Here is a 22,927-nt window from a genome sequence, read left to right on the forward strand (position 1 = left end):
TTATCCTAATTTCCCGACCGAGGGACGCCCTCTCCTTTTCCCCATTGGCCAAGGTACTCAGAAGTTACAGCCTTCCCGGCCCGCCTATACCAAACTCCTGCCTCCCTCCATCTGTTCTCACCTGAGGTCACCTGACTCCTTTGTCCCCCTTGCTGAAGAATGTGGGGGAATTCCCCTATTTCCCTCCTTTGTAAAGGCCCTCCCCTCCTTGCAGATGGCTCTTTTTGTCCCACTCTGCTCATGGCTCCGCTCAGTCTCTCCCCTCCCTTTGTCCTGCTCTTCAGCCAGACTGTGGGGAAATCCCCTTATTGATGAATATATAAACTTGAGCATTCTGCTCAAAATCTTCTGAAGAGTGTAACTCTGTCTTTTTTTTTTTTTTTTTTTTTTTTTTAACCAGATAAGGAAATGGGATATATTGAAAACATATGGTAGCTTGAGTAAGTCCCATTAAAAGGCTTGGGAATGCACAATTCAACATGCTGTGTCCTGGAGCTGTGCCTCTGGAGGTGGCCAGTCATTCATTTCAGCAACTCGCAGTGCTCTTGCCTTTAGTTTCTGATGTTGATGGCACCAAATCCTGCAATTTGGCTCCTGCTGCTACTGTTCTTTTCAAGCGTCTGTCAGATTCTCGCTAGCGTCGGGTTTTTAGGGCTTGCATTGGGGTACAGCAGTGGAGATTCTGCTCTTTCAAACTGAAGCATTAAGCTGGAGCATTGCTGACTTCTGGGCTTTTCTCCTCCCTTTTTCCCGGCCAGCAAGGGGGTTGCTGTTCCACAAGGACCTCTTGACCCTTGCCTTCATGCTTGTAGGTTTTTTGCCAAAATGGATAGCTTTTTGTTAGCAGGGCACACATGCATTTTTCAAACTAGAATTATTTTTAAAAGCTGTTTTTTGAGAAGAGCCTTTGTGCTGCTTTCTGGTATTCCAATGCTTTTTTAACCCAAAACGTGCATGTAGACATCCTTTCCTCCCTGCTTTTCCCTAAGGGCACCCACAGCTGTAGCAAGCGATTAGGTTGTTGTTGCTGGTTTTGAGGATGTATCTATTCATTTATAACCTTGCAATAAAATTCTATTTATGCTTTTCCTAGCATTGTTTCTGCTTTTTAACAGAGCAAGTTGAATCTTTCTGGAAGATGAGTGTAAATATTTCTGACCTGGAAGAGACAAAGTAGGAATTAAAAGATCAGGAACAGGTAAATATTTAGGTTTCTTTGTGAAAAACCTATGGGCAGTCAAAAATTTTAAGGAAAGATTTTTCTAAGTTACTCTTTGAATATCCTTGGATCTTGATGGCTCAGGAACTATGATGTCTGCCCAACGAGTTGTCAGGAATATCTTTAACTCTGTGTGCTGAAGCCTGGCTATATTTATCATCTCATATGGTGCTAAAGTAGGAAGTAACAATTGCTTTTGCTATACTGAAAGTTTGAATTGACTATGTAAATACATTTTAGAAAGCTAATTAAATATGACGAGCACCATTCTTGAGTTTTTACATAGTTGTTTTTTTCAGTGTTAAACATTGACATTTGGTACAGTATTTTGATTTTTGTTTATCTCTTGCTATCTCTTTTTTGGTAAAAAATATTAACTTGCATGAAATGAATCCATCTATCTGCAAAAGCAATGCTACACAAACTGAGAAATCCAAAGTAGACCACGTTATGAGGAGAACTAAAAAAAAACATTTTAGACTAAAGGCACTTCAATAACGGGCTCTCCATAGTATAAGTCTTTTTGTCAATGATTGGCAAATCAAATCCTCTTTAGCAAAAACCTGTTTAGCAGCAGGTTGAGTTGAGACTAAGCAGGGACGCAAAAGTGGGAGCATTACTTAAACTGCCTTTTCCCAATCCACAGAAAGAAACCAGGTAGGCTTCAGCTTTAAGACAAGTGAATGGTTGTTGACCTTGATGGGGTTTTCCATTCCATATTGGAGAGTCTAATTACAAATGTTTGAATAACATATTGAAAAGAAGACACTATGTTTTTTCCTTTGCTTATTACATCTTTGCTTCTTTATTTCTGACCTCTCAATTCTCAGGATGTAACAAGTAGTAGCTTTAAAAGTGTGCAAACTGACAGCAGCAGTCTCATTTGTGACACTCTGCCAAGATATTCACATGGTCCAGTCCTCTGGAACAAAGTTTAGGCCTTCATTTCCACTACAAGTTTGCATGCTTACTAACTTTTCTTCTCCAAGTCCTGTTGCCTTTAAACATTACAGAACTGTGCAGGTTTGTTTTTGTGAAATGAATTGACTAGAGTAGAGACCAGTTCAGAGTAAATGTGAGGCTGATGGTGAAGGAAATGAGGATTTGAAAACACATGTGACCTTTGCATTTTGTGAACTAGCTGTGTCACAGAGACAGTGTAAAAGACATGAAAGACAAAGAAATGAGGAGGGAAAAAGGAGAAAAAAAATAAAAAGTCTTCTTTGTGTTCTGGTACCCACTGGCATATACCAGCTGTGATGTTAGCCTTAGCTTCCCATGCTAAAGATGGTGATGACTAGTGATGGAAAGTTGTTGCACCTCTAAAGGCACCAAACTATGTGGAGTAATTGTGAGGAGAGAAACGACAGGGCACATTGTTTCCAAAATAAATAAAAGCTAAACAAATATGATAGAAATCAGAATATTGATTATTCTTAAGATGCTTACAAGCATCATATGGCATGCTTATTAAACACTAGTCAGCTGTTTCCTTGGTTAGAAATGCATTAGAATTTGTGGGTTTGTTTGGTTGACTTTGAATAAGAAGATTGGTTGTTTTGGAGGGGGAGGATTGGGGATGGCATATAAAGACTGCCAAGTTTGAGCAGTCAGGATGCCGCTCTTTGAATCTAAAGCAAGGTGTCTTTATTTCTGGAGGATGGAAACACTACCCAGTAGATGAGGTCCTGTCCATGATCATGCCTGAAGGCGGTAGCTATTAGATAGGTGAGTGGTTCAGGGGGTAGCTTTATTTACTGAGATCATTTTAAGTGGCAAATGTATGCAACTGAATAGGGGGGAATTTGCTGTGGACTTGCTAATTGATATAGATGGCCTCAATGGACAGGATATCAGATGGACTAAAAGGATTAAATAACAGAGGTGGAATGATATTTCAGTTTTGTCTGCAATACTGTTCAAGAATGTTCTTAACATATTCAAGAATATCAATAATATACTTTGGTATTTTTCATAAAAAAAAGAAAAAGCAATCAAAATAGCTCTGGAAGGCAAATGTTGGTGATAGTTTTCTTACAAGACTTTGTGGAGTGTAAGACAAGACTGTAAAGAGAAGTCCCAGTTGTGATTTTGGGGTGATAAACATCTGCTATCTGAAGTCTTCTCTCGGCTCTTTTTCTTTGTTAAAGGCTCTCTTTCTGATCAAGCTCTGTTTTATTTTTAGGAGCATAGCACTGTTTAAAATGGAAGTGGACATAAATGGAGAGTCCAGAAGTACGATATCTACCTTCCCCATGCCTCTTGCACAGGTGAGCGCTGCAGGCAAAAGCGATGCCGAGAAGCCCCGATGCTCCAGCACGCCATGCTCACCAATGCGGCAGACAGTTTCGGCCTATCAGATCCTCCATATTGATTCTAACTATTTGGTTGGCTTCACAACTGGAGAGGAGCTGCTGAAATTAGCCCAAAAGTGTACAGGAAATGAAGAGAGCAAAGGGGAATCTGGGCCTAACTTGCGCTCCAAATGGCTCGATTTGGGACTCGCACGTCCCTCCCGTTTATACAAAACCAGAAGCAGGTACTATCAGCCATATGAGATTCCAGCAGTGAACGGGAGGAGGAGGAGGCGGATGCCCAGCTCAGGGGATAAATGCACTAAGGCTTTGCCATATGAACCTTACAAGGCACTACATGGCCCCCTGCCTCTTTGCCTTTTAAAAGGTAAAAAGGCTCACTCTAAATCCCTGGACTACCTCAATTTAGACAAAATGAGCATCAAGGAACCTGCTGACACAGAAGTGCTACAATACCAGCTCCAACACCTCACCCTTAGAGGGGACTGTATGTTTGCAAGAAATAACACATGAACTCTCCTCTGGAATTTAGAATCCATTTCTGGTTATTTCTCTGTTGCTGCAAAAATCCACTGTTGTACCATGTACATGACTGTCCACATCGTAGGTGGTTGTATCAGCTCAATGTTACCAGAAAGTAATTTATTTGGCTAGAATTCTGACAATGTGTTGTGCTCCAAGCGCTTGGAGGGCAATACATCCTTCCAGAGCAAGCAGCTTCTAATTCAAACTTGACTGCAACTGGTGGATATTACTTTGGACACCTTGTAACAAAAGGCTTTGGTTTTTTTGTTTGTTTTCTTGGGTTCGGGGTTTTTTTGTACAGTTAGATCTAGTATTTACAGTAATTTAACACTGAAAAATGGTGATGTCTGCTTGGTTGTTGCTAATTTTGGCTTGATGTTAGAAAATGCTTTTGGATAAGTGCTCAAGCTACCTTTTTGTTTCTTCCTGTGTTGTACAGTACAATGTACGTATGCTTTCTTTTCCCTTTTATTTTTATTGGGTTTTTTTGTTTGTTTTTTTATGTAACAGGAAGGAATGTGAACTTGGCTAAATTAGATCACTTATTATTTGTAACTTATTATTTGTAACTGGGTTTGCACTGGTGAGAGGGAAATTCACTCATAAAATATACCTTTGTTCATTTGCTACTTTAGGTCCATTAAGTTATTTTTTAGTATCTGCATGGAAGTACTTGCTTTGCCTCCTCTCTTGGAAATAAGTATTTGGGATATTAAAAAAAAAAAAAAAAAAAAAAAACACCTTGGTTGTGGGAAACCAAGAGATCTCTTCATTCTTTCACTTACTCCACAGTTATAACTGAAGGCAGTAAATAAAAGCCCAGTAGTCTGAATTTTACTGGTTTGGTTAGTGTTTTAGATTTATTAGAGTCTTTCCAACAACTGTTGTGTATTTTAAAAAGTTAATTGCATATCTGTAAATTTAATGTATTGAACAATGAGCTCTAATGTCAACTTTTTTCCTATATAGGCTTTAAATTTGAAAAACAAAATATGGTCAAATGCCAAAGAGAAGGGGGCTTTGTTTAAACACCACTATTGTGGTCGGTTATATAGATATAGCAATATGGCTTTGTGCTTGACATAAGCTGACTTGGCCTGACTTAGGCTTAGGGCCTGGCGCTCGGAAGATCTCGTGATGTTACAGAAAGCAAAGGGTCAGCAGAGATTAAGGCGAGTCAGCTGTCTTACCTTAAAGAATCAGTACATAGCCATATAAGGTAACATTGTTGCTAATTGGTGGCAGAGCAAGCTTCCGCATTTGCAAGGAGTATAACTGTAGCGAGCAGTAAACAATAAACGGTACTCCAACCATATTGGTGTTACGTGGTTTGTCCCCTAGTGGGGTAGGATGGCCCCGGAGAGCCCGACCTCTGGGTGAACACGTTATGTTGCCGAGAGCTGAGTCTGGAGACTGCACGGCTGGAGACAGCGAACGGCAACAGGTGGTGACCCCGACGTGATACCGGAGGCGGAGGAGGATGCTGCAGGCAGCATGGAGACCGCGGTGAAGGTGATAAAGACCCTAGGCAAAGAATATAAGACTTGCATCAAGTCGGCAGCCATAAAAGGGTGCCTGGATACTTTAATCAGGCAGGGAGTGCTTGGCTCCCACTCACAGATATTTAGGGAGGAGAATTGGGATAAAATTAAAGCAGAACTAATGCAACAGGCTATGGCTGGAAAGGCGGAAGAGCTAGTCGTATTCAGTAAGATTCTAACTATCCTAGAGCTTGCCAGGGAGTGGGAGAAACAAATCCAAAAGGTGGTGAACGCACGTAACATCTCGGGAGATGCGTTGTATGGTGTGACTGTGCAGATGCTTATGGGACGGGGTCTTTATGGTGACCCCGCAGCCCAGCCAACCTACTCGATGCCCATGTATAATGCTTTGCGGAAGCAGGCGCTGTTTTTAGTGCCGTCAGAATGAAAGGCCCCATTATTTACGATGGTGAAGCAGGGATTGTGGAAGTCCTACGGAAATTTGGTGAATAGGCTCGTGCAATCCCTGGAGCAAGCTACTGATGAACAGACCCTCTGCAAGCTTTCGATCTGGTGCAGAGAGAATGGGTTCCAAGCTGAGCCCCACCTAGTATTCGAATCCGATGTGAAAGCCAAAAGGAAAGTGGCCGTTGGAGCCACGTCTGCCTTTGCGAGCACTTCAGGACCGGGACCGCCACGCCACCAAAAACCGCTGGTGTTTGGAGATCCATCGCCAAACCCTCTGCCCGTGCCTGCCTCTGTGCCTGCACCTGCGGCACCTACACTGTCTGTGCCCCTGCTTCCAGACCCCCGCTGTTGCACCTGAAGAACGGCCTGGCTGGGTCCAGGACTTGTTAGATCGCCTTGAAAAAAGGAGAAAGGGGGGCCGGGGAAGAGAAGGCAAATGAGATCAAGGAAACTTATGTTGCTGAGGGCTTGACAACAGCCAGGGGGGAGGTGCAGAGGAATTTGATCCATCTTTTAAAAGTGGGGGTTGAAGAATTGTAATGCTTTAAGTGAGGACAGAAACCGTTATTAGGGCTATTATTTCTATTTGCTATGTTCATCTCTATTATGTGTTGTATCCTTTGTATATTGATGCTGACACGAGGTATGGTTGAAAAGCTGTAAATGTGTATGATCCATAGAGTCATAAAACTATTGTGTGAAATAGAATCCAAGACCCTGAGAAAGAAGATGTTTGCCTGCCCAGGCTGAGAGATAAGGAGCGCGGAGGCGGCTGCTCAGCCAGGCTCACAGCCGACCTCCTCCGAAAGCAGTTGAAGGCGGCTGCTCGACCGGGCTTGTAGCCAACTTAACTGCAAACATCCTCTGAACTAGTTTGAAGGTCAAACACCTGAGAGGGAGGAAGATGAGAAAGGCAGGACCCTCAGATTGACGGCTGGGACCACTTACTGGTATGCGCACCTGCGCAGCCAGGAGGGAAGGTTATGTGACTGAAGGCGGAGTTTGTCCGCCCCCTGGTCTGCCTGCTGGCACGTACTGGCCCTACGTGGCAGGATGCACCGGGCATAAACAAGACAGTGCAGAGAGAGGGGGGTGAGACTCCTAACACTGAGGCCTATGTTGTCTCCGCGGGGACGCCCGCTGAGGTGGGAGCCTGTCAGCAACCCTCTAATCTGCCAGCCTATCAGCAACCCTCTAATCTGCCAACTCAAGATGTTCAGTCTTAGTATCCTGCCGATAACCAGTGGAACTCACTAGTGGAGTGCACAGCTATGTGAGGTCGTGCCACTAGATGGAAATTGTGTTTGTGCTGTTTGTGTGTGTCTGTGGTCTTTAGATCTTTATTGTGTAATATATATCAGCAGAGAGGGCTGAATAAGCGCAACAAGAAAGTGCAGAATTCAGAAGTGGGAAAGCCAGGAATAACTCAGCCTACGGCGTTCCCCCCCCACCGATGGAGGACCGGGAGCCGTACTCTGACTTGTATCCTTGGGCAGAGAGGAAACCAAATTGAAGATATGCAAACATAAATAGAAATGGAAATAGAGAACCTTCCAAAATGATTGGGACATCTTAATAATTGATTTAAAAGATTGTTTTTCACCATACCATTGCATCCTGAGGACCATGACATAGTGGAACATATGAACCAAACGCTGAAATGCCAGCTACAAAAAATGAAAAAAAAAATTGGCAAGAGCAGTATATGTTTTACATTTTTGAGATTACCCCAGGACGGCCTAGTCCCTCTGATGGTCAAACACAGGGCTGGGCTACAGGGAGCCCTGACAGAAGTAAAATTAGGCCCGTGTAAGTTGATGCTGAGAGACTGGAACACGGGAAAATGGACGAGACCTTTGGACTTGATAACCTGGGGAAAAGGGTATGTTTGTGTTGTTACAGATACTGGAACCAGATGGATGCCAGCGAAATGGGTGAGACCTTGGCTGGAAGCAAACTCGCATACATCATATGTAGCAGGCAAGCAGCCGGTACCCTAGCTGTGGAAAGTGTGAGCTTGCAGAAGAACAACATGGGAGGAAGAGGTGTTACTGTCATTATTAGCTGTATATTGTGGCTTTTAGGAGGTAATGTTGCTTTTAATGCTATTATAGAAGCTGATGCTACTTTTCACGCTAATGGATATGTTATGCTTCTTAGGCATATTGTTAATTATACCCAAATTAAGAGTTGTTGGCTTTGTGGGACAGCAGATCAATTTGATGCACTGGTGTTAGGTATTCCTCTAAGCAACTGGACAAGCTTGAATCCATATAGCCTACTCAATACATCATATCAGTGAAAAAAGGGGAAATTGTGGGAGCATATCTAAGTAACGGAGACTTCCCGATAGAAGACGGGCACAATGAGCCGGACTAAGACCAAGGCGAAAAGATCGTGGGAAAGTCACCAGCTGCAAGAACACTGAAGTAGGAGAGGAAGAACCTGTAAACAAGCTTATCAGTGCAGGATAGAGACTGTGTGCAGGCCGATCATGTAAACGTATGCCCCGATATCCAGGAACAATGCATCCATCGCCTAAGACAGCTCATCTCCACCCGGTGGGCAGGACGGCAATGCTCTGAGCTTCCGATACGCCTCATGGTCGTCTCCAACCCAATCTCGGTGTTTGCCCTCATCATGCAGTGGCAAAAGAAAAAAGGGGGAGAAGACAATTATCATTACACTCATCGCTTTATCATTCTGGAATGGGTATTTTTAGCAATGCAACCAAAAAAGAGTGTTCAAACTCGAATGGAAGCGCTCGGTGAAGCAATCAAAAAGGCATTAGAGATGTGGCAAATGGACATCACACATGTACCTGAATTTGGACGCCTCAAGTATGTCCGCGTCTCCATAGACACCTACTTTAAGTTTATGTAGGCCACAGCGCAGACCGGCGAAAGGGCCCTATATGTCTGCAGGCATCTAACCACATGTTTTGCGGTCATGGGCTCGCCCGAGCACATTAAAACAGATAACGGCCCTTGCTTTCAATCTAGACAAACACAAGCATGGGCGGAAAAATGGGGCATCCGATTGAAACACGGAATCCCTTACAATAGTCAGGGACAGGCTGTTGTTGAACGCGCGCATCGCACTCTTAAACAGCAGTTAACTCGGCTTGGGGAGGGGGAAGGATATACAGGTGGCATACCTCAGAAAGAACAGCAAAAACTTTTAAGTCGAGCCCTTTATGTGTTAAAGCACCCTTGCTGTGGGGAAGAATCAGTAACACCTATAAGCGCTCATTTCGGACAAGGAGAAAAAGATAAAAGACCACTGTCAAAGGTGCAGGTAAGATTTCCTGGAAATGCAGAATGGGAAGATGGTTGGGAGTTGAGGTTGTTAGGAAGGGGATATGCAGCTGTGCAGTTGAATGATCAAATAGAATGGGTTCCAGCACGATGTATTAGACCGGGACTAACAAAACAGCAGAACAATCTATCTCACACAGGTGCGCGCTGGAGTGATGATAACCTTCCTTCTAATAATGATCAAGATGACTGACGGAGGGTCCTGAAAAGATCCAAGACTGTACAACCATCACTATGTGCAACAACAGAATGTCTGGGCTCTTTCCTCATCTGTGGTAACCGAGCTTGGAATGGGGACCCCACCAAAACAATTGGAGGGCCATGTACAGTTGGACAGGTCAGTATGGCTATGCCTTGGGTTCACCCAAATGCAACACAGTGCGTGAGGACCCGATGAGAAGCAGGTAGTGCAGTATTGACAGAACAGTACGACGACACCGTAAAACTATGGAATTGGTGGGAGTCTTTCTTTACGTCTCCTTTTGTACCAGGAGCAGCAGCTGCGCGCGCACACAAGAAACCTCAACAATCTGGCCTGTTGGACAGTAAAGCAGGCTAATGCAACCAGCCTGGTTCTTTCTGAGCTCGCGCTTGACCTCTCGCAAGTTCAGCATGCTGTACTACAAAATAGAGCAGCAATAGCCTTCTTGTTATTGGTGCATGGGCATGGATGTGAAGACTTTGAAGGAATGTGCTGCATGGACCTCAGCGATCACTCTAAGGCAATACATCAGCAAATCCAACAGCTGATGGATCACACCAAAAAGATACAGGAGGATCTGGGGTTTTTGGTTTGGATGGACTCACAGACCTTTTCGGACTAGGGGGATGGCTAAAATCTATAGTTAAGACAGGAATCATGCTCTGTATTATCATAATAGTAGGTGCTGTGATGCTTAGCTGTGCTTTACGCTGTATAAGACAATTAATAACCATCCACATATTACAATTTCTGTTAATTCCTCAACGCAAAAAGCAGACACTGAATAAACGCTTGCATGGGGAGGGGGAAATGTGGACGGTTATATAGATATAGCAATATGGCTTCGTGCTTGACATAAGCTGACTTGGCCTGACTTAGGCTTAGGGCCTGGCGCTCGGAAGATCTCGCGATGTTACGGAAAGCAAAGGGTCAGCAGAGATTAAGGCGAGTCAGCTGTCTTACCTTAAAGAATCAGTACATAGCCATATAAGGTAACATTGTTGCTAATTGGTGGCAGAGTAAGCTTCCGCATTCGCAAGGAGTATAACTGTAGTGAGCAGTAAACAATAAATGGCACTCCAACCATATTGGTGTTACGTGGTTTGTCCCCTAGTGGGGTAGGATGACCCCGGAGAGCCCGACCTCTGGGTGAACATGTTACGTTGCCGAGAGCTGAGTCTGGAGACTGCACGGCCGGAGACAGCGAACGGCAACAACTATTTATTGAAATATGAAATTGTATTTCTGGCTGAAAAAATAAAAAGGGTGATATAAATACATATTGTTGTGGAGTCTTTTGCTGTGTAGGAGAATGAGGACACTAAAAATGTAACCTCTCTTAGTATGTTTGGAAAATAGAAGACGTTGACGAAAATGAGCTGGTCGTATGAACTCTAGGTCTCTTCCTGAGCATTAAAAGAGTGAAGGTAGCAGTAATACAAGGGAGCGACACAAATCTGCTCTTAACCCCAAAGCAGGTTTGTAATTAAGGCCCAAAGGCTGGGCTGCTGAGCCAAGTCTTAAATTTGGTGAACTGATGGATGGCATGTTCATTTTTTTAATATACTTTATTTCAGTGTCTTCTCTCTTTTTGCTTTGTTTCAAGTATACGTTTGTAGCTACTCCCGATGCAGGAGCTCTTGTTGAGCATGTTTACTGTGCTGGGGCTGTTAAATTGCTGCTTGGGGGCTACTAGAGTGTAAAACAGAACACCTAACAGCCAAACTTTTAAAACTATTTCTAAAGTTGCTCTTCTAAGTGTTTGGGTTTTTTTTGTTCTTCTGGGAAGAACAGAGGAGCAAGTGGAGAAAGGTTATTGCTTAATGGCTCAAAATGTAGGTGCTGTCTGTAGGTTACTGTCTGGAGATGGGAAGGTTTTGAATGGTTCAGTGCTTTCAGCATAAATAACCTTGTTTTCTGGACAAATAGAGAAAAGGGCAAGTTTAGTCTTTAGGAAGACTTACAAGAAGAGAGCAGAAAGGCCATACGCTGCATAAAAAAAGACTTCCAAAATCCCTGCTTGTGAAATGTTACAGTTTGAAAGCCGTAGTGGTGGTGGTGGGGGGGAGGAGATATCAAATCAGTATCAGATTCACAAACAGTCTGTGGACCGTAGGTCCGATCGCCCCGCAAAGAAATAGTCGAGTTCACAAACAGCATGATTTATTCAAATGCAACATTTACAAAGCAGGTTTCAGATGTCAGTACAGGAAATTCTCTACTAGAGCGTGGGGTTTTTAGCTAGCTCTGATGTACAAATGTGGAATCATCACTCACCCCAGAAGATGGGAGAGGGCTCTCAGTCTCGAGTCTCCTCAGGCGGCGCGCCAGTCCGAGGGGAGGAAAGGGGGATCAGCGCATCGACTGACCCCAGAGTTATGATGGATTCTTCCCTCCTCCTTTTCCTCCTGAGTTCACCTTTTATCCTTTTCTTTACATTCAGGTGGAACTTGAGTGACTAGAGTCATACTTAATATTGTTATCGATTGGGGAAAATGTTCCAGGCCCAGGAGAAACATCTGCCCTATGAGGAGAGGCTGAGGGAGCTGGGCCTGTTCAGCCTGGAGAAGAGAAGGCTGAGAGGGGATCTAATCAGTGTCTATAAGTACCTCAAGGGAGGCAGTGAGGAGGATGGTGCTGGCCTCTTTTCACTGGTGGCCACTGACAGAACTAGAGGAAATGGCCACAAACTGAAGCACCAAAAGTTCCACAGGAACCTAAGGAAAAATTTCTTGACAGTGAGGGTGACAGAGGCCTGGAACAGGCTGCCCAGAGAGGTTGTGGAGTCTCCTTCTCTGGAGATCTTCAAAACCCGCTTGGATGCAGTCCTGTGCCACGTGCTCTAGGTGACCCTGCGTGTGCAGGGGGGTTGGACTAGATGATCTCTAGAGGTCCCTTCCAACCTTAAGCATTCTATGATTCTATGTTTCCTTGCCTCAAGGAGATGACTCAATCCATCTACAGTCAATCTACAATTACCTCGGTTTTTCCACGTAGCACATGAGGGACCATTCTCAATTCCTCTGCCCCATCAGGAGCTGCCTCTGGTTGTTTCATTTGACTGCTCAGCGCTCTGGTTGCGGGACAGTAGTTTAAGATTCATTTCTTCTGAGACATCAGGGGAAGTTCTGAACCTTCTTTTCTTGGGTGTTTTTTATGGGATGGCTTGAGGAGGAGACTGTTCACTTGGTGTCTCAGAATCCAGTCTGTTTTATATCCATGTTAATTTACTCTTAACTTTAGTAGCTTGGTCGGTAGAGAATGGCATCAAGGCAGCCCTGCAGAAGAATTATCTAGACCACATGAGAAGACCTAAGGAGAGAAGACTCGGTAGAGAAAAAGATCAAGAATCAGCTGACTTTATTGAAGACAAAAGGAAAGGTAAGGGAATTAACTGAGTGCATTTGGTCCATTTTTAGGAGATGGCTGTATGAATTTACATCTGCTTGGTGGTACTTATTGAAGAATTAGTCTGGAGTGAACGAGGGGGAGGACAGAGATGGTGAGCTCTGCACAGCACTTTCTTTTCCTGTGGGAAAGGAGGAGTGGGAGAGCTGACAGGAGAATCCACAAAGATGTCTCAGGAGAAGGTTGAAGTAATAAAAAGAAAACCTCATTGGGGCAGTACTGCAGGAGTAGGAAGAAGGAAATAATGTAGGGCTTCAGCATGAGGAGAAGCAAAGACGTGCAGGAGAGGGCTAGGAGTGTGCTGATCTCAAACGTGCCTAGAAAACATGCGTCCAGGTGTCTCTGGGGGATAAGGAGGCTGGTGGGATGCGTTAGCAAAACGCTCTGATTGGAGCTGGACAGTGGAGAAGGGAGAAAAGAGGAGCTTGAGGCTATGTGTGTAAGTTTGCAAACTTATAAGCTTAGCGGAGAAAATAAAGTTCTGGGGGAATAAAATAATAAGCTGAATGCTTTATGACATTCAAATAAGTACTGAGTGCGAATCCCCCGGTGCTCCTGTGCTATCCCGCAGCTCTACCCAGTGCCAATAGGCATTTGGTGGAATTTCATAGGGTTCTTTGACAAAACCTGATGCAGGAAGCTACCTGAGCAACAATAAATGTTTATACTGTAATGTTACTTTATTATTATTTGCAATAATAATAATAAGCTCAAGCTTCATTCTGTATTCCAGCATAAATATCAAGTAGGATGTGTGGTAAAATTCTTGCCCAATTTCATTTTCGCTAGACTGTTGCCTTGTTCAGCACCTGATGACCTGTTATTTCTGTAAATGTCTTGGAAACCTGAGTGCTAAAATATGCAAGAACTTTGCAAATAGCATTAACAGCTTGAACTCTTTATGAAAAACTGAGTAGGGCATGATTTGCTGCAGAGCTTTGCATTAACCTGTTTTTCAAAACTCTCAAAAAATGTTGAACAATAGTGTTAGGTACGGAGATGCTTTTAGCATTCCATTTCTGGACAAAAATATTGCAGTGTAGAGCTTCACTTGTGTGAATTATAGGCTGCAAATGGATGAAATTATAGAGGAGGAGAGATAATATCATAATGCACTAGCATATCTAGCCCCAAGCTTTTTAGCTGAGTGATATAGACTGGGGTGAAGACTGCAGTATATGTAAGATTCAATCTTTCTGCCTTAGTTAAATGATTTAATGTTTCTCATGTTAATTGAGGTAAACATCTTAAAATATTTATGAAGGAAAATCAGAAGATATCCAGAATAGCTATGCCTCCAAGCAACTGGCTCAGTGTAAGATTTCTATCTTTCTATATTAATATTTTACATAAAATTTAATTTGCTTTAATTTCTATAGGCTGTTTCCATGTTCAGCTGATAGCATTTCAGAGGTAGTTTTGAATCAGAGATGGTTGTGAAAAAAGTTTGGCACCAGAGGAAGAAATACAGATTGTGCTGTCGGTTAAATTGGTAGATAAAGCATCACGTAAAAGTGGTGGCAGTGCCATTGATTTAATCATTTTAAAGTAGAACTGTGCGCTCACACACACAAACAATCATTCATCACTCCAGGGAATGCAGGTGGGACAAGATGATCTATAAAAAGACAATATCTGTAAATTCTATGACACATAGTCATGTTTTAGGGCTGTGTTTCATAAAATTGAATCCATGATTAAACATTTGGGGAGGGTTGTTAGAAGGCTGGATTACTCCTCATCAATTAGATCAGTTATTGCACAGGAGCATCTCAAGATGTTTTTTCCATCAGTCTGATGAGACCTGGGGCATTTCAGCAGCGTAGGCCTGCACTGAAAGTAGCCTTCTTTAAAACATCTTCAAAGGCTAAATGGCTATCTGTGAAAGGAAAGGAGGAAAAAAAAAAGACTGAGGATTTATAAATGCTCAGGGGAATTAATTTTAAGATGCATTACTTTGGAAGAAAACTTTGCAGGATGATTATTTAAAGTTGTAATAGGATGAAATTCAGAGGCCTGAATCTATTCCTGCTTAAATTTCTTTTTATGAATTTAAAGAAATTGCTATTCACTCTGGCCTCCTGGAGAAGGCCTGGGTCTCACAGGCAGTAGTGCTGAAACCAAGGAGGAAGTTAAGCTCTTGAGTTGGGACCTAAACTCCCACTAGCAAAAGGAAAAGGTGGCTTCACAGGAGTCTTTATGCCATGTTCTAGGAGATGACAGGTTGTCTTCTTGACTATCTAGCTAACTTAGAAACTGGATAAGGAAACCTGAATAGTCAGCCCAAACTGTTAGAAAAAATTGATATGCAAATCTTATTTTTACTATATTTGAATGTTTTTGTTTGCTTTCTGGTTTTAGAAGCCCTGTGATATGCTTGGTGTTTTCACTTTTCTCCTGTCATCTTAAACCTTTTTATTTTTTCAACTAAAAAGAATTGAGATCTTTTATATTCTTATTTATATTCTTAAGATATAATATACATTTCCTCGGATATCACCAGATTTGTGAATAAAATTATGAGATCTGACAACCTTCAATTGTCTGCTTCCTGCTTTAATTCTCTCTGAAGCTTCTCTCAGACATTCTGCATTTTTTGGCTTATAAGGAGTTGTGTTCTCTTTTGGAAGAAAATGTTGGCATTGAGAAAGATGTAGTAGTTCTTAACATTTTGACACTTCTCAAGTAGTTTTGAATCCAGGATGTTATTGATATTGTAGTTGTGCAACTTGTTTTTATCTGGCCCTGGAAAGAAAACTTTCTTTAAAATGAGTATGAGAACCGTTTATGGTTTGGCCCATACTTTCAAATCAATGGGGAAATGAGCATTGGCTTTAATGATACAGGAGCTAAACTTAAGGAAAAACAAAGCTATATCGCTCTATTCTGCTGCCAGCCCTTCTACCAGCTGCACATTTCCTCATTTCCTACTTCCTCATTTCCTACTCATTTCCTCCTGCGGAGGTTTCATTGGTTAATTTAGGAGAGCTTCAGCCAGAGGACAAGATGTTTGTGGAACAGTAAGAGTCTCTCAAGTGGGCAATTTGGGAGAGAAAAATCTTACTTGGTAGAGAAAAATCTTACTTGGTTTAGACGTTTGAAAAATGTTCTTTGCTGAGGCTTTCCCATCACAGGGGAAAGGATGCTTCGGGTGCTTGGGGCTTTTCATTTTTATTCAAGTGAGCTGTGGGAAGAAGGTAGAAACCTTAGTTCAACATCAATTGACCCCAAGATCATTGGGGTATATGATAATTAAGCTTGCAAAGAAGCATATTTATATTCCAGCAAGGTTTCCTAACCCGTATGGTTCTATTTCATGATTTTATGTATATTTTAATAGATATGTAAATATATCGCGTGTGTATATATTCTGAATGGTAACTGCAGTAAATCCGGCCTCTTAGGAAACAAGGATATTATGCCAAGACTGGAAATGACACATAATAATAGAAGGTCACTGACAACATTATAGGTAGAAATTGTGACCTACTTTAGCTTGTTATAATGGCACAGTGAGAATGTCTAGTGAAATTTATAGCTCTGCCTTTTAGAGAGGCCAAGTGCCTGCAGCTCCTGTTGATTCCTGCTGGGGATGGGTACTCAGTGCTCCCAAAAACCTGGCTCGAAGCATCTGTCATAGAAATCTTTAAAATAGCTGTCACTCATTTGGCAAGAGTGCAAAGCAATAGGAGAGGAGCATTGGCTATGGGCTCTGGGTAGATCCCAGAGAAAAGCAATCTGTTAGGTATTCACCTCCTGTGAGTCTGCAGGAGCTGCTAATGAGCAAATACTGTTCTCTCCAGACCTCTGCTGCTATCATTGGTGCTTGCACCAACAAATGTGTTTTGGTATGTGATAAGGAGCTCTACAAACTGAGGATCTTTTTTAAAACAACAACAAAACAAGCTTTTAATTTCTTGATTTCTCAGTTTTGTTTTTTGTTTCCTGCCATGGTGCTTGCCTTGCCATCAAGGAAAAAAAAAGCCATTCAAAAAGTAAATAATAAAGATAATGTTGTTGATATGATACGTGCAGTGGGAAGGGAAATATTATCTAAAGTTTTCAATCAGAACATATGGAAATGGTGTCAGTCTAACTGTATATTGGGCTTGATCTGAACACCGTTAAAGTCCTTGGCTTTTTTCTGGGTCATGTATACAAGATGTATCTATATATAGACCTGTACCCACTCACATACAAAATTTTTATTTTGCAGAACAGTTGACTTGGGGGATAGCATAATAGAATTGTTATGTTATAGGTTTTCTAGCATGGCTGGCAATTATAAAAGAACCTGCGATAGTAATTGATTAGGGGAAAATACAGAATGATTTTAAGGCACTTGTCCTACTGCATTGAACTAGACTATGTTAAACCAATCCCTTGCTTCAGCTGAAAGGAAATCTTTGGATTCCCTACTAGAAAGAAAAAAAATGGCAAGGGAAATTCTCTAGAGTCTCTTATCTCTGCCATTGGCTAAAAATCCAAATCTAAGGTGAGACACTTCAGCTCAACTAGTTTTAACTCACTGAATGGCAAAATTTGCAGGGAAACCAATGACCTTGGCCAAGGGCACGGAGAAGGGGGATGATTTCAGCACATCGTGAAAGAGCTTTGTGGTCCTGCAGGTTTGGGCTGTGACTAGAGACTTTTCAGAGTATCTTGCTGTCCTCTCTGCGGCAGCCAGACCGATGAGGGGACTGCACATTCAAGCTGTCTGCTAGGTGGTCTCCAGGAACAGTGCAACCCTGCAGCACTAGGTCAGCTGCGTCGATGGTGCAGCTAAAGAAACATTCTCAGCCCCTCAGGGATGCTGTCTGCAGCTTGAATCATACATGAGTGGTAGGTGTTTCTCAGTCTAGTTTTACTTTCCTCTTCTTCCTTCTCTGACGTTCCCCCTGCAGGACACCCACCAAAGACTCTGTGCTTTGATGTTTGTGATTTGATTGCTGGTATCTTTAGAAGAAGCCAGAGGAAGGGGCGCTCCCTGGTTGTAGTCTAGTTTTTCTGGTTACAAGGTGGAAGGTCAAATGCTCACCAATCACTACAGCACATAGCAGAGTTCTCAATTTCCCTAGCTTGTTTCGGGCTCAGAGGTGGAATTCAGACTTACTATTTCTGCTATCATCTTTAAAAATATGCATCTGATAGAGCAATTGCCTTTTTTTTTTTTCTGAAATACATTTAGTATAAAAGTCGACAGGGAACGTGAAAATGCCTTCTGACATGACAGATGTAGAAATTGTGCCGTGATAATTCCCACCCCTTTCTGTTTGTGCTTTTAAGGCAGCTTACTCTGGTGTTTCATCTTCAGGAAGGGAGCTGCCATGCTGCAAACAAACTCTTTCTTTCGAGGGAGCTCTTGAGGGAATGATGTAACCAGGCATGATCCGTCAATGGGAGATAGCGCAGCTAAGCGCTTCCGATGAATCACCGCCGGCAGAGCAGGCGAATGGAGCATGTGTGCAGGCGAGATTTAATGGTGTGAGTGACTGGGGGTGACTCTGCACCGCAGAGCAGGGTCGTGGGCTGCGGCTGGGTTCATCATAGCCAGTGGTGCCGTCCCGCTGCCGCCCCGGGGCCTTCACCTCCAAGGATGCCTGGAAGCCAAAATAAGGTTTTGCACATCCATTCCGTGAGAGGCTATTTAAGTGAGCTAGCCTATTTAACTTAAATAGGTTACGTTTTTAATGGTGATCTTCTAAAAGTTGCCGTACAGAGGAAGGTTTGAGGAGATTTTCTAGGTTAGCAGTTTCTTCAGGTGCTAGCAGAAATCATCACCATACAGAGAAGACAGGATCCCTCAACCCAGGAGGATCTGTCAAAAGAGAGTACCCCAGACATCTCCTCTGCACATATAATAATTATAATTATTTGCTCTTCTTGTACTTTGGTCAGCCTTGTTGCTTCTGTCCACGTGTAGCAGCTCTGCTACAGGATTCAAATCCCATAGTTCTGTGTGCTCTGCCACCTCCTTGGATGCCTTTCCTGACATCTTCCCTGTGTTCCAGCAAGTCTCCATTGACATGGGCTTTTCTCGCTCCCGTTCCCAATAGTCCTTCCATTTTGCTGTTCCCTCTCATCTCACTGTATCCGGCTGGTACTTGCTGTTTTGCAGTCGACGAGTTTGGGCCCCATCCCTCTGCCTCCTGCTTTTCCCCATCACCTCCAAATCCCTGAAAATTCGTCTCCTCCAAGGACTCGACACCCTGCGCTTGCCTCACCCCGGCCTCGCTCCCTGAGTCTCCAAGAGTGGCTCTCCTCTCCACTCTGTGTTGGAGCTTCCCCACTGCGCGTGGCAGGGGAAAACGCTTTAATCTGTGCTTGTAAATCAGGCACGCTAGGGAAGGCCGTGGACGTGTCCCGGTGCCTTTCCTGTCCTTGAGGCACTGCGCATGCAAGGCTGCTATGGCTCCGCTTGGTATTTCATGCTTTTAACTCTGACAGGGTCCTGCTCGGACGGCTGGCAGCACTGCAGCCACCACGGCGGCTGTTTGATTAGAAAAGATCAGGGAGGGATGCGACAATCCAAGCAGGGTCTTCAAGAGAAAACCTTTCGTCTTATCGCTTCCTGCAGTTAATCCTCGCCTCAGCAAATCAGCACCTGGAACTTTTTCCTTCCCCCCCCCCCCCTAAATGTGTGGGAGGTCTTTCCTTTTCCCAGAGTTGTCTTCAGGAGCAAAGGAGCAACAAACAATTGCTCAGCATAATCTTCTTACAGGTCACTCGCAGAATGGCCTTTTTGATCCTTGAAATCCTTTTTGATCTAAAACAGTGATAGAGAGGTATTTTAGGTAATGTGTAGGTTATTTCTAGCTTAATCTTTTTTGGTTTTTTGGGGGGAGAGGAGGATAGAGGGGGAGGTGAGGAAATACTGTATGTGGTACAAACAAATATTACTTCTCAATTTCTTGCTTTTTCTTGTTGTCTCCCTATTTGTTTTATGGCACCAGTGCCTTTCATGCCAGCTTCTCTGTGTGTGACTAATAAGTATGTTCTGTGCTGCAAATAGCATAAAATATAAATGGATCAGACAGACAAAACAGAATAAAGGCAGTATTATCTCTATTTAAAAGTGCAAATACCTTTACTATTGACTGTTCCCTTTTTATTTTGGGTGTGTGTGGGTGAACTTGTCTTGTGCTCGGGTTTCCCTTCAGTGCTGAATTTAAACAGGGGCCTCTTGAGTGGCTGCTGGATAAGACCTGCATCCGCTGTGCCTTGTGGTTTTATTTTTCCAGTCCCAGATCCTGCTGGAATGATGTGTGGATAGTCCACTGAGATAGAGGCCGTAGCCTGTTGCAGTGGTGTTTTGCCGTGCTCCATTTCCACCTTTTCCCTGAAATTTGGTTCTGAGAGGGTAAAAGGCTCACTCCTCTGTTTCTGCACTCCTTGGTTGCGTGCCTTGGTGCTGTGGGGTTGGGTTCTTGACTGTGTTGGGGATGAGCGGAATGCTCAAGTTTCTGTATTCATCAATAAGGGGGTTTCTCCACAGTTTGGCTGAAGAGCAGGACAAAGGGAGGGGAGACTGAGTGGAGCCATGAGCCCAGAAGGACAAAAAGAGCCATCTGCAAGGAGATGGGGCCTTTACAAAGGAGGGAAACAGGGCAATTGCCCCACATTCTTCAGCAAGGGGGACAAAGGAGTTGGTGAGCTCAGGTGAGAACAGATGGCGGGAGGCCGGAGTTCGGTGTAGGCGGGCCGGGAAGGCTGTAACTTCTGAGTACCTTGGCCAATGGGGAAAAGGAGAGGGCGTCCCTCGGTCGGGAAATTAGGATAAAAGCGGGGCTGCGTCCCCCAGCATTTAGAGAGACCCCACAGGGATATGCCCGGTGGACTCTCCCTTTATTCGAATAAAGTTTTAGGACTCCTCTGTCTCCTTTTGGACATTCAGTTCTTGACAGCGAGATTTTCCGCACAAATGGGGGCTCGTCCGGGATCCTTCCACCTTCCAGGAACGGCAGACGGCGATTGGAGTCGACGGCGCGCCTCACCATAGCTTTTGGTGATCGACTCCCTTCGACGGCAGCCTGCACCGGAAGACTGATTGGGTTCCCGAGACTGTCCGGAGACAGACGAGAAGCAGATCGGGGGATCCGCAGGTAGGACCGGGAGGGGGTCCTCAAGGGGTCTGACGGAAGGGACTAGGTCTGACGGAAGGGAAAGGACTAGGTCTGAAGGAAAGGACCTCCGGGTAGCGCTAAGCCCGACGGAAAGGGCTAGGTCTGACGGAAAGGACCTCCCGGTAGCGCTATAGTCTGACGGAAAGGACTAGGTCTGAAGGAAAGGACCTCCGGGTAGCGCTAAGCCCGACGGAAAGGGCTAGGTCTGACGGAAAGGACCTCCCGGTAGCGCTAAGCCCGACGGAAAGGGCTAGGTCTGACGGAAAGGACCTCCCGGTAACGCTAAGCCCGACGGAAAGGGCTAGGTCTGACGGAAAGGACCTCCGGGTAGCGCTAAGCCCGACGGAAAGGGCTAGGTCTGACGGAAAGGACCTCCCGGTAGCGCTAAGCCCGAAGGAAAGGGCTAGGTCTGACGGAAAGGACCTCCCGGTAGCGCTATAGTCTGACGGAAAGGACTAGGTCTGAAGGAAAGGACCTCCGGGTAGCGCTAAGCCCGAAGGAAAGGGCTAGGTCTGACGGAAAGGACCTCCCGGTAGCGCTAAGCCCGACGGAAAGGGCTAGGTCTGACGGAAAGGACCTCTGGGTAGCGCTAAGCCCGAAGGAAAGGGCTAGGTCTGACGGAAAGGACCTCCCGGTAGCGCTAAGCCCGACGGAAAGGGCTAGGTCTGACGGAAGGGACCTCCCGGTAGCGCTATAGTCTGACGGAAAGGACTAGGTCTGAAGGAAAGGACCTCCGGGTAGCGCTAAGCCCGACGGAAAGGGCTAGGTCTGACGGAAAGGACCTCCCGGTAGCGCTAAGCCCGACGGAAAGGGCTAGGTCTGACGGAAAGGACCTCCCGGTAGCGCTAAGCCCGAAGGAAAGGGCTAGGTCTGACGGAAAGGACCTCCCGGTAGCGCTATAGTCTGACGGAAAGGACTAGGTCTGAAGGAAAGGACCTCCGGGTAGCGCTAAGCCCGACGGAAAGGGCTAGGTCTGACGGAAAGGACCTCCCGGTAGCGCTAAGCCCGACGGAAAGGGCTAGGTCTGACGGAAAGGACCTCCGGGTAGCGCTAAGCCCGAAGGAAAGGGCTAGGTCTGACGGAAAGGACCTCCCGGTAGCGCTAAGCCCGACGGAAAGGGCTAGGTCTGACGGAAAGGACCTCCCGGTAGTGCTATAGTCTGACGGAAAGGACTAGGTCTGAAGGAAAGGACCTCCGGGTAGCGCTAAAGTCCGACGGAAAGGGCTAGGTCTGACGGAAAGGACCTCCGGGTAGCGCTAAGCCCGACGGAAAGGGCTAGGTCTGACGGAAAGGACCTCCGGGTAGTGCTAAGCCCGACGGAAAGGGCTAGGTCTGACGGAAAGGACCTCCCGGTAGCGCTAAGCCCGACGGAAAGGGCTAGGTCTGAAGGAAAGGACCTCCCGGTAGCGCTATAGTCTGACGGAAAGGACTAGGTCTGAAGGAAAGGACCTCCGGGTAGCGCTAAAGTCCGACGGAAAGGACCAGGTTTGACGGAAAGGACCATTGAAGTCTCACTGTCCATGATATCCAACCAGGGGATTGGGTCTTGGTACATCAATCAAGACAGCTGAGCATGGATGGACTCATCACACCAGAGTTAAGATTTCCAAGACTCCAGAAGCCTGGACTTCTCAGTTGATCTGTACCGCTGACGGGGAGTGGGTCTGGAAAATAAACTCTGGGTTGCTGGGTCTGTGGGAGTTCAGGAGGATATGAAGACTACTGATGGGTACTAGACATACTGAACGCAGGTTGTTAGTTAATAAGCTAGTTTGTAAAAACAAATATTGTCCAAAGGAAAAAAAAAAAAAAAAAAAAAAGAAAAAGAGGAGGGATTGAGCGGAATGCTCAAGTTTCTGTATTCATCAA

The 22,927-nt window shown here is 44.6% G+C and overlaps 1 protein-coding gene across 1 annotated transcript; it reads left to right on the forward strand.

Moving 5' to 3' along the window:
* Positions 1–3,420: 3,420 nt before the first annotated feature.
* LOC104575451 (macrophage immunometabolism regulator) lies at positions 3,421–4,310 on the forward strand. Its single transcript, XM_010222798.2, has one exon. The coding sequence runs from the start codon at positions 3,424–3,426 to the stop codon at positions 4,045–4,047; it is 624 nt and encodes a 207-aa protein (XP_010221100.2). The 5' UTR covers positions 3,421–3,423; the 3' UTR covers positions 4,048–4,310.
* Positions 4,311–22,927: the final 18,617 nt, after the last annotated feature.

Source organism: Tinamus guttatus, unplaced genomic scaffold (genome assembly GCF_059628265.1).
Source record: "Tinamus guttatus ecotype Peru unplaced genomic scaffold, ASM5962826v1 Tinamus_guttatus_pri_ptg000432l, whole genome shotgun sequence".
Taxonomy (NCBI): Eukaryota; Metazoa; Chordata; class Aves; order Tinamiformes; family Tinamidae; genus Tinamus; species Tinamus guttatus.

Bases quoted from the DNA above. Each gene is read 5' to 3' on its own strand.
- LOC104575451 (XM_010222798.2), top strand. From the start codon at position 3,424: ATGGAAGTGGACATAAATGGAGAGTCCAGAAGTACGATATCTACCTTC.